Raw genomic sequence first — 11,622 nt, 5'->3', positions numbered from 1 at the left:
TTGATAAAGACGTATTGCAGACTCTGGCGCATGCGTTGGTGCACTCACGTGTCGATTATTGCAATAGTTTGTTTTATGGCCTCCCAGCCAGCCAGATTTATCAAAATTCTGCAATCGATTCAAAACCGCACTGCCTGGGTTGTGACTGGTTGTCGATGATAGGATCATGCTACACCGATCCTGAACGATTTTCACTGGTGGCCTATAAATTAAAGAGTTGTTCTTAAAATTTTTGTCACAGTTTTTAAATCGCTGGCTCCAAAATATCTATCAGATAAACTGAAATTAAAAACGTCGATCGCATCTGGTGTGCGACTGAGGTCTGAAGATCCGAACATTCTTGTGGTCCCTCATAGACAGCTAAAGATTGGATAGCGTGATTTTGCTGTGTCAGGCCCTGCCGTATGGAACGGCTCGCCGTCAGCCCTCAGAGTGCCTGGAATGAATATTGCTGAACTTAAAAGACGATTAAAGACATACCTTTATTTTACTATAGCTCAATTCTTTTCATTTTTGCTATTTTGGTATGAATAATATTGGTTATAATTTGAAAGCTCTTGTGAAAACTGCTAAAACGAACGATACATAAATTTTTTCTTGATAATAATAATACGTACATTTATTTATTTATTCATTCATTCATTCATTTATTCAAATCCGTACATTTAATTCGTACATTTACAAATTACGTTTTAAATTCTTTTTAATTTATACTACTTACTGAAACAGAAATTAATCAGGGAATACCCGGGTGGTTTATTTATAGATTCCCTGAGAGATGATTGGTTGAAACTGAACCAATTAAAAAGCGATGCAGACTTTGTGGCCCAATTTAGACGGTTGCATTACGTTTTAATTTTTGATTATAAAAAAATGTTTTTGAGCAATTAACTCACAAACCAATCAGAAGATTCTACATTCTACGAAACTACCAATCAAAATAAGCCGTTCAACATTCTGACCAATCAAAATAAGCAATTCAACATCCCGACCAATCAAAACATGCTATTGAACAAACCAATCAATCGAAACAAACAACCAATCAAACACGTTCTTAACAAACTCACAACCAATCAGATTATTCAAAAGGCTTCCGCCGGCCAATCAAGCTCTCCTTATTGAAATATTTCTTTTAATGAAGGTGATAATTCAGTCGGAACGCTGTAAGATGACGCCAAACAATATGGCCGATATTTTGGCACCAATGTTCTTTCAAATTAAGTTCGGTTGGTTGTAGTTTTGCTGTCGCTGTGATAATGATAATCATCATCATCATTGTCACATTATCATTGTCATCATCATCGTCATCGTCAACACAGATAAGAGAGGCATTAACATTCAATTGAAAAGTGTCGAGTTACTCGTGCGGATGATCAAACTATTCGACCAAGTAGTCGAGTCTTCGAAGCTGAAGCATCGCCATCGCCAGCAACGTAATGACGTCACTGCCAATCAGTGATATGCTGCTGAGTGCTTTTACTAGCAAGATATTAAAACAACCAAAAATATTCTTTCTCGCTGCGATAACGCAGCGAGAAAGATGGGAATGACGTCATCATAATTTTTATTCACATTTCGCGTGTTTTTACGTTATTTCATGGAATTAAAATATATATATATAACAAATTAAAAATTAATTCAAATAAAATTTATTTTTCTTTTTGATATTCAACACTTTCCAATAAAGTTCCATCCTTGAGCTTGTAGCAGGCGGCGGGGAGAGTTAAAAATGGCACCAAAAATCTTTGAGAAGGTTGTAAAATTGTGTCTAAGCTAAATCGGACTATAAGTATGTCTTCCAAAATTGAGGTGAAAGTTGAAATTACAAACGAAAAAGAAGAGAACGAGAAATAAAAGGCGGGTCAGAGAATAAAAAATTGGTTTCGAGCAGAATAAAAAATCCTACCGCAGAGAAGTTTGTGTCCGAACTGCAAGAAAATTAGCGATAACTCCCGAGGAATAGTTTATCACGAAAAATTCTACACGCTGTCTGGGTGTTTGAATTAACGATAATCTTCTGCGAAGAGAATACTTGAGAATTTACGACCAAGAAATATCTGCCGAAAGAGCTTGATTATTGACGAATGGTTTTATTCATTGATTTATCTCTTGATTAGTTATTGTTGCTATAATTTAACAATTGAATAAACGAGTGATTGATAACAGCAATACACACAAGTTTTCTTTCTATCTTTAAACTCATGAAGCAAAATAATCCGAAAATCACGCTTAGACAACATTCTCAAATATCGCTCAAAATCAAAGACACTGAATAGTTGGACCAATTAATTAATAAAGGCTAGATAGAAGAATAAATAACCTTCAAATGATATATAATGATCAATATATTCAATATATTGTACTTAAAAATTTAGTGATGAAAAATTTATTAACATAAAACGGACATTATATTTGCACACCAACCTAATAATAAAATTCATCTAAAATAAGTCTGCTCAGAAGTCAGGAAGCCACATAGAGAGAAGTAACTGTACCCTCTTACAAGTTTAAGGGGTCGGTTAAAACATTATTATTCTATGGCGTTGTTTATAGTCTTTCGTGCTTTCTCTTCTCTTGTTTACTTGGCAGAACGTTTTGAATAAATAAATTAATTAATGATAATATTAATTTTAAATAATAATTATGATAATAAAAGCAATATTAACAATAAACTATAATAATAATAATATAATATATAATAATAACGCTCTAGCTTACCATATAATACTATGATGTTTCAATTGTAATAATAATAACTTCGAAGCCATATTTAACGGTGAATTATTATTATTATCATTATTATTATAAATGTGAACTCTATGTGTAATACGGTCAGTGGCGGATCTGGAATTTTGCAGTAGGGCGGGAAGCGGATAATTTCAAAATGTAAAAAAAGTTGATGGCCATTTTTTTTAGTTGCTAATTTCCATTTAAGTGGGGAAGGAGATGATTTTCAAAATTCTCAAGTTGACAACCTTTCTTTCTTTCTTTCATGGCCAGATCCAAGTTGACCTTTCTTTCATCTTGACCCGGTCAAAGTTGGTGACCTTTTTTTCCTCCTTTCATGGTCCTGTCAAAGTTGGTGACCTTTTTTCCCTTCTTTTATGGCCCGGTCCAAGTTGACCTTTCTTTCATCTTGACCCGGTCCAAGTTGGTGACCTTTCTTTCCTTCTTTCATGGCCCGGTTCAAGTTGATGACCATTCTTTCCTTCTTTCATGGCCCGGTCCAAGGTTTGGTAAGGGGTGGGGGTGGGGTTGTCCCCGTACCCCCTCCTCTATAGATCCGCCACTGTTTATAATTTCCATAAAGTTTCTAATTAACTAAAGACTAGATATGAGCAGAAAAGTCAAACATTTGATGTGCAACAGAAGGTCTTCGTTCATAATACTCCTGGTGCTAGGTTTGTTTTCCTTATATTATCAACATTATCTTCATCGAACGTCATCTTTGTCGTCGTCATCATCATCATCATCATCATCATCGCCAGTGTCATCATCATCATCATCGGATGAAGTGATGAAAGTTGTTTACTTTGATGGGAAGCATGAGCCGGTAGAGAAGATTCAAAACTGTTAGTGAGTGAGTGAATGAATGAATGAATGAATCAATCAATCAATCAATCAATCAATCAATATATGAACGAACGAACAAACAAGCGAATGAACGATGGAACAAATGAATGAACGACGAATGAAGGAATGAATAAAAACATTTCATGTAAATTATTTTCCTCCAGTCATCGGCATCATGACATCGGGAATTTTGAAATCAGTCTACATTGATGGGAAGAATGCTCTAAATAATAATAATAATAATAATACTAATACTAATTATAATAATAAAAATAATAATAATAATGATGATGGTGAGGGGGACGGATTAACTCAGTCGGAACAGCCGGTTTTAATTTCAATCCACCCATCGAGAAATATTATTTCAATTCACATTACGTCATCGTCGTCATCATCGTCATCCTTCCTAACTTTACTAACTTGGTCCGGCTTTGGGGACATGTACAAGACAGACGAAAGATGGAAGTGTACCGGGGAATACCCGGGCCGTCATTGGTCAGATTTTCGTGACGTCATCGATGAATGAATGAATGATTGATTGAAATCACAATTGAGTAAATGAATGCGTGGCAAATGAATGAATGAAATCGCAAATGAATGAGTGATTTAGTGAAGGAACAAGCAAATGAATTGATGAATGAATGAACGAATTAACAGATGAATGAATGAATGAATGAACGAGTGAATTAATAAAAATACTTAATAACAGAACAGTAACCAAAAACTTACTAATTTACTTCTACGTTAAATTTTTTACTGGTTAACAAAAAAAAATATTACAAAACATCTTTTGCCAAAGGTTCAATAACTCACATTTCGGCACCGGCTCATTTGGCCTCAGAGCCCGAATGTACAGCTGGCACCAACAACAACAACAACATCAGCAGCAACAACAGCAACAACAACAACAACAACAAAAAATGCACGGTCTATGGATAACATCAGGCATTGCAGCCATCAGTGATATGTACTGCAGACTGGATCTAAGAGAGAATTGTTTAGAGAATTTGATTCTTTTAAAAATATTTTTGGAATTATTCAAAGTTAAATAATTTGTAATCATATAATCTTCTTGTAATCGAACACGATCATTGCAACACCAGTGGCAGGCGCCTTGACCAATACACCATGGCGGCGCCTATACTGATGATTGGATTGGTTTGATTTCAGATTTGGCAGTGGCGTCCAACGGGAGGATGGATGTCTATCTGGATGGCAGGAAAGTGGAGTTACCTCCAGCATCATCATCATCGTCGTCGTCGTCATCATCATCGTCATCATCGCCTACATCACCACTAACTTCATCATCACTATCACCACAACTATCATCATCATCTTCTTCTTCTTCACCATCATCATCTTCATCATCATCATCCTTATCGAAAGCTGAATTAATTGAAATTTCTTACGAGACAAATAGCATCGCGATTCATGTAACCACAACGTCATCATCATCATCAACGTCATCATCATCATCAACGTCATCATCATCATCGTCACGTGATCCACAAATAACAGTTTGGAGTCCGAACAAAGATCTGTATAGTGGCGTTTGGAGGTGGAAATGTTCCTATCGTCTGCCGAAGCAACGACAACAACAACAACATCAACAACATCAACAACATCAACAACATCAACAACAACAACATCAACATCATCAACAACAACAGCATCAACAACAACAACATCAACATCATCAACAACAACATCATCATCAACAACAACATCAACATGGAAAGCGTTCAACGGATGCAGAAGCAGGAAAAAAAATTGATGGCGAGGAAGACGACGATGATGAAAACTGGATGAATGATGATGATGAGGGGGAAGACGACGACGATGATGATGATGATGATGATTATGATGAAAATAATAAAATAAACAACAACAATTACAACAGTAGCAACAACAACAACACCAACGAACCCAGCAAAGAAACTGGCAGCGGACACAAACACAGGACTGACGAAGAAAAATCAAGCGCCACAAAAAGTAAAAAGAAATTGTTTAAAAGTGCATCTATCAAGGAGTACGAACGTGACGTCACCATCGTTAACCTTCCGTCGAATATCGTCTGGTTTGGAAGCCGTGACGATGGCGATGATGACAATAATAATAATAATAATAATAATAATGATAATAACAAGAAAACCCTCAATAAAAATAATAAAAATGTCAACTCAAAGAAGACACTGGATCCAGATTTAATTGAAAAGTTGAGCGCTACATCAGTCGACGATCAGCTGAGATCTAAACATGAAAAGATTAAAAATAAGAAGAACAGTAAAATAACCCATCGCCATCTTTACTGCAAAATTCACATTAATGGTATGTGAAATTTTATCGGTCCTTGAGTCATCCAATCACAGAATGGATTGCATTTTTGTGTAATTACCATTGGTTGTTATATCATCCAATTACAAAAAAGATTACAAATTTTTTAATTTGCTATTGGTCCTCACATTATTACATAACAGACTACAATTGTCTAAAATTTATCATTTTTGTCATGATCGTATTTATTCTATTATTTATTTTATTTTTAATTAAATCAACTAATTAACGAATAAATAGACAATAATTAAATAATAATATTATAATAATATACTAAATTGAAAAAAATTATTTTGCATAAAGTTTTTAGTTTGGCGAGCACAGGAGATGCCCTGGTGTTCGTGAATGGTCAGCTACTTCGAAGAAAAAAGCAAAGAAACATCCATAATAATAATAATAACAATAATACTACTACTAATTATAATAATAATAATAATACTAATAATTATAATAATAGTAATAATAATAATAATAATATCTCTCCTCATCATCATCATTACCGCCACTTCTCAGTGCCTCCAGACTACTTGACAGCAGACCACGAGGTGAAGTTCCACATGAAGACACCCCCCAGGTCCATCAACTCGCTGGTCGTCTACGTAAAGACGGCCGAAACAAAAATTAGGAGGGTGCCACTAATAACCGCGTGGTCATCCCACGGACCCAGGTACAACACTGATTCAAGATGGCGGTGCGCATCCCAGAAGCCCGTCTCTAGAAGTAGGGGATCGTCTCTTCAGAACTTGAACGGATGGTTCGGCGAATACTTTGACGAAGAATCGAGTATGAAAAGGGCCAGAATATTCGATATTGATGATGAAAATAAGAACATCAATGGTAATAATAGTAAACAAGATGGCGGGAATTTTCTCTCTGACGTCTTCATTCGGGGTAGATATCCATTTCCGGTTTGGATTGGGGCCGATGATTGGACGAGTGGTGCTGATAATGATACGACGAATAGCAGCAGGGAGTTGTTTTGCAGGTTGAACTTAGTGGAGAGCGGCTAGTAATTTTTTTATTTTTTCATCCCGATTCGTATTCTTTTTACGCTGTAGTTTTAAAGTTACTATTATTTAAATTAACTTTTATACACTCCGTCATCATTTTTATTAAAAATAACTAACCGACCAATGAGCTAACTGATCAGCCGTTCGGCCAACCAATCACAGTGCTCTCCATCTCAGCGAGACAACACATCAGCAATCTGACAATCGACGGACAACCAATAGCATTGAGCCACGCTTCCGAGCAAAATATGGCTGACGTCATTCTACTTCCGCCATCTTTCAAGATCATCGAGGTCAAATTTCATGCAACCGGAAACAAGATGGCGGCCTTCATGGCCTGGTCTCACGTGGACGCACGCCTCAATTCCTATTGGCTGTGCGATTTAAATGAAAAATTTCACATTCGCGCTAAATCAATTCTCGGTTGTAATTGGAGGATGAAAAGTACGGATCACGTGGTTGGACTTCCGGCAAACGCTTGCTGGATGGGAGTTGAGCGTACAAACAACAACAACAACAGCGATGACATCACCGATGACGTCAGCAACACAAGCAACATCAATGAAAGTTCTCAGGTCTGCAGATTTGATGTATCAGGTAAGTCAGTACCATGACAACAACACCATAGTTTATGGGAATTTGGCAATAATTGTCTTACAAATTAGTGAATATTTTTAAAACGCAGTAACAGATGACGTAACGGAAAATCTTTTAATGGCCTCTTCCGGTAGGATATCGGAAGTTTACATGGATGGGAAATTCCAGAAGCCAGTGTGGAAGAATTACCACGACAAGATGGCCGACCATTACCAGATTGACAGGCACATCCGGGTCCTGGCCGTCGTCGTTGTGGGGGGCCTGAGGGAGAGACTCCTCATGGTCTGGTCCAGCACTGGCAAGTATAGCTCAGATAAGAGGTTTCGAAATTATTTTTCCACAATTTTTTTTTAAATTTTTTCTCTGAAACCAAGCATCGCGTACACTTTGCATGTGATTCGAGAGGATCTGCTTGCGTTCGAATCCGATAACTGCAAGAGAAGCGGCAGGCATCTTAACCTTTACACCATCGCGCTGCCCTACACACATATTACTGCCATTGTGATGAGAATCATGTGAATGTTAGTGAAGAAACAATTGTAATGGGAATAAATTTATTAATTTATTATTATTATCAAATTTATTAATTTGATAATAATTTCATTTTTTTCGATATTTCGTTTCGAAGATGGCGCTGCAGTGACACCTACCCCAGCGATGATTGGCTATTTCTGTGGCGCAACAAATCACGTGACATCATGCCTCTGGCCAATCAGGGAGGAGCAAATTTGCAGCTGGGAATCAATGTTAAGGGAGATCAACTTCCGGTTGTAAAACAGCCAACCTCTCCTGCAAAGAAAAAGAAGAAGCGCTACAGAACTCGAGTGACGTCACCAAGGCGAAGAATGTTGAAAAGAACGAAAAAACAGTTCGGCCAAAATTTGAGACCAAAAACTTCAACAACTACTACTACTACAACAACTGGGAGACCGGTGAGTAAGAAATTTTTCAAGATGAGTTTCAAGGCAGCCAGAAAGAGACCATCTAGATTTAAGAGGTTGGATTGCATCAAGATTGTGACGTGTTATTAATTATCATCATCTTTACCACCACCATCATCAACAACAACATCAACATCATTATCAACATCGTCAACGTGTTTCGTTTTTGGGGGGGTTTCATGGGGTGAACTTGTTCTAAAGAAATCACCACCACCAATGCAGGTCAGATGCGACATCCACAAGTCATAATTGGGTTGTTTCCATCGGAGGAGGCATGCCACTGCAAGCCGTGTGGCTCTCAATCAAAAGTAGTCGTCGTAGTAATAAAAGTAGCGACAGCAGCAGCAGCAGTAGTGGCGGTGGTGGTGGTGGCAGTGGTAGTGGTAAGACCGCTGATGAAGAAACAAAATTCTATTGTCGATTGGACGTCAGAGAGAAAGGTTAGGATTGTCAAAAATAAGTACACTCAAGTGCATATGTACTTAATACTAAGCACACATAAGTACATGTGTACTTAAAATTAAGTGCATATACACTCGAAACATCAAAAACAGAACTTCTGATAGCGGCCCGGACGCAAATTAAATTTTATCTTGATGGCGAGCTGCAGCTACTGCAACAGCCACAGCAGCCACAGCAGCAACGACTGCCGCGACATCTAAAACAACCACAGCAGCCACGAATATCTGACATTGAGAATCTCGATAAATGGTACATTCCTAGTTTGATCGACGTGTCATCGAACCCGGGTGTCGTGGCTCTGGTGGTCAGAAATCCAGACGGTAGAGCTGCATTTACCGCGTGGGGAAGTTTGGGCGCGAATATGTACAGCACTAATTCGAATTGGAGATGTGCCGACCAGGAACCGACTCAGGGATGGATGGCAAAACAACCACCACAACAACCACCACTACCACAACAACCACCACAACCACAACAACCACAACAACAAAATCGCAGTTTCAACATGTCAGCTGCCATCATAATTTCTTCAAATGACGTCATCAATCCGACCGATTCTACCTGGAACATGCCCGTTCTAGGGATGTCACCTCGCTCACTCTGGATCACTAGCGAGCAGTTCTCGAATGTTATTTACTGTCGGTTAAATGTTAACGGTGAGTCGGTTCAGTGTATCGATCGTTCGGTATAATTTTATATTGAGGGGTGGAGTGTTTGAATGAAGTAGCAATTGAAATTTATTAGAGTTGATGATGGCGATGATGGTGATTAATTATAATAATAATTATTATTATTGTTCTTGTTATTATTATTATTATTATTATGAATCGGTATTTCGTTTCGTTTCAGATGTGAACGACAATAAAGTGGCCGATATTATACCGAAAAAAATCATTTTGCAACATGACGGTAACGAACGAATGAACGGATGGATGGATGAATGAATGAATGAATGAATGAATGAATAAATGAATGAATAAATGAATGAACAAACGAACGAATGAATGAATGAATAAATGAATGAATGAATAAATGAATGAACGAATGAATGAACGAACGAACGAATGAATGAATGAATTAATAAATCATACTCTTGACACTTAAAAGAATTGGTGATATCCGCCAACGGCTTACTAACTTCATTTCGTGTGAATGGAACCAAAGAACTATTAGACACACTTCCGGCAAAGCCTGGAATGGCTAGCGTGTTAAAAGTGAATCCCAACGCAAAAATAATGACCATAGATATAAAAGTGACAAAAAGAAATGATGATATCTTTGGTGATTCTATCGATAGGGCCAATACATGGATGGGTTTGTTTGTTTTTTCAATTAATAATTATGATGGTGATGATGACGACGATGATGATGATGAATGATGACGTCATCATCATCATCATTCGTAGGTTTCGCAGTATGGTCCGGTAACGAATTGTATAACTCAGATAGCAGATGGAGATGTCACGGTGATGATGATGATGATGATGCTGGTGGTGGTGGTGATGATGATGTGGGGAAGTTTTTGAGGGGTAGGATTAATGACTTTGACTTTGACAACACTCTCTACAACAACAACAACAACAACAACAAAACTAGCAAAGACAAAACAGCCAACATGCGAAATGAAAATTTTACCTTTCGCGATTGGCCAAGAGCAAAATTTTTGCGTTGGAATTTGGCTCAAAAAGGTACCAAGGACGACAACAACAACACCAACAACAAAAACAACAGCATCAACAACAACAACATCAACAACATTGATAGTGAGTGGAACGTTTTAGTTGCATCAGCAATGCTTCCTTTCGAAGCTAACTGGATAACTTCTGCTGAGCTAAAAACCAATGCCACTACTACAACTACAACTAATAATAATAATAATAATAATAATAATAATAATAATAATAATAATTATAATAATAGCGGCGGTAAAAATGTCAATCCCAATGAGAGAGATGATGATAAAAAAGCGAGAGAAAGAGAGAAAGTGAAATACCTCAGATGTTATTTGGATCTTACGGAAGATAGTCAGTCGCTAGTTCGTCTTCCATAATTTTTACAGATATCTGGAATGTTAAATGTTTCTTTGTGTGTGGTATGGATGAAAAGAGTATGATTTATTCATTCATTCATTCGTTCGTTCGTTCGTTCATTCGCTCGTTCATTCATTCGTTCATTCATTCATTCATTCATTGGTTGGAATCAGTTGCCTTCACTCACTCACACACACCAACCGCACAGCCCTGCTCGTGTCGGCCTACGACAACTTCGAAGTCTTCATCAACGGCCGGCAAGTCGTCACTAACTTAAAGAACCGTCATAACTGGCAGATCGCTGACGTCATTTCCGTTCCGCCGAAGGTCCAACTAATCGGCGTGAAAGTTGAATGGACGAAGTCTGAAATTAGCGCGGAAACCGCGGCTTTCATCGTTTGGTCTGCCAACAAATTTCTCCGGACAGATCGTAGATGGCGCTGCTCCAACAGATTTCCCGGGCCGAAATGGTTCAAGGACGAGATTGCATCAAATGAAACAGGTACGAAATGGTCCAGGGCAAAAATTATGGGCCGGAATGACCATTTCGGAAGATCAAATGACGCGTGGTTGGCTCCGGTTGCTGGGATGCCCTCGGATGGTCTGTGGATCCGTGGGGAGGAGGAGGAACCTGCACTCTACTGCAGGCTGATTGTTGACGGTTCGATGCTGATT

The 11,622-nt window shown here is 37.9% G+C and overlaps 2 protein-coding genes across 2 annotated transcripts in view; both read left to right on the top strand.

The window, feature by feature from the left end:
* Window positions 1–3,748: 3,748 nt before the first annotated feature.
* Window positions 3,749–6,917, top strand: HELRODRAFT_183261 (hypothetical protein; the record flags this gene model as incomplete). Its single annotated transcript, XM_009012292.1, has 5 exons — window positions 3,749–4,068; window positions 4,373–4,616; window positions 5,244–5,901; window positions 6,211–6,255; window positions 6,421–6,917. The coding sequence occupies 5 exons, from the start codon at window positions 3,749–3,751 to the stop codon at window positions 6,915–6,917; spliced, it is 1,764 nt and encodes a 587-aa protein (XP_009010540.1).
* A 248-nt stretch (window positions 6,918–7,165) lies between these two features.
* HELRODRAFT_183260 (hypothetical protein) overlaps window positions 7,166–11,622 on the top strand; it is a gene marked incomplete at both ends in the record, with an annotated part of 8,396 nt that continues 3,939 nt past the window's right edge. The window contains 10 exons of the mRNA XM_009012291.1: window positions 7,166–7,514; window positions 7,603–7,834; window positions 7,889–8,029; window positions 8,143–8,511; window positions 8,678–8,895; window positions 9,010–9,573; window positions 9,767–9,826; window positions 10,025–10,231; window positions 10,324–10,941; window positions 11,156–11,608. Coding sequence (XP_009010539.1) covers window positions 7,166–7,514; window positions 7,603–7,834; window positions 7,889–8,029; window positions 8,143–8,511; window positions 8,678–8,895; window positions 9,010–9,573; window positions 9,767–9,826; window positions 10,025–10,231; window positions 10,324–10,941; window positions 11,156–11,608 — 3,211 coding nt within the window. The remainder of the gene's footprint in view (window positions 7,515–7,602; window positions 7,835–7,888; window positions 8,030–8,142; window positions 8,512–8,677; window positions 8,896–9,009; window positions 9,574–9,766; window positions 9,827–10,024; window positions 10,232–10,323; window positions 10,942–11,155; window positions 11,609–11,622) is intronic.

This window comes from Helobdella robusta (assembly GCF_000326865.2).
Source record: "Helobdella robusta unplaced genomic scaffold HELROscaffold_102, whole genome shotgun sequence".
Lineage (NCBI taxonomy): Eukaryota > Metazoa > Annelida > Clitellata > Rhynchobdellida > Glossiphoniidae > Helobdella > Helobdella robusta.
The sequence above is the reverse complement of the archived record's forward strand: the minus strand, read 5'-3'. Positions and strand labels throughout refer to the sequence as shown.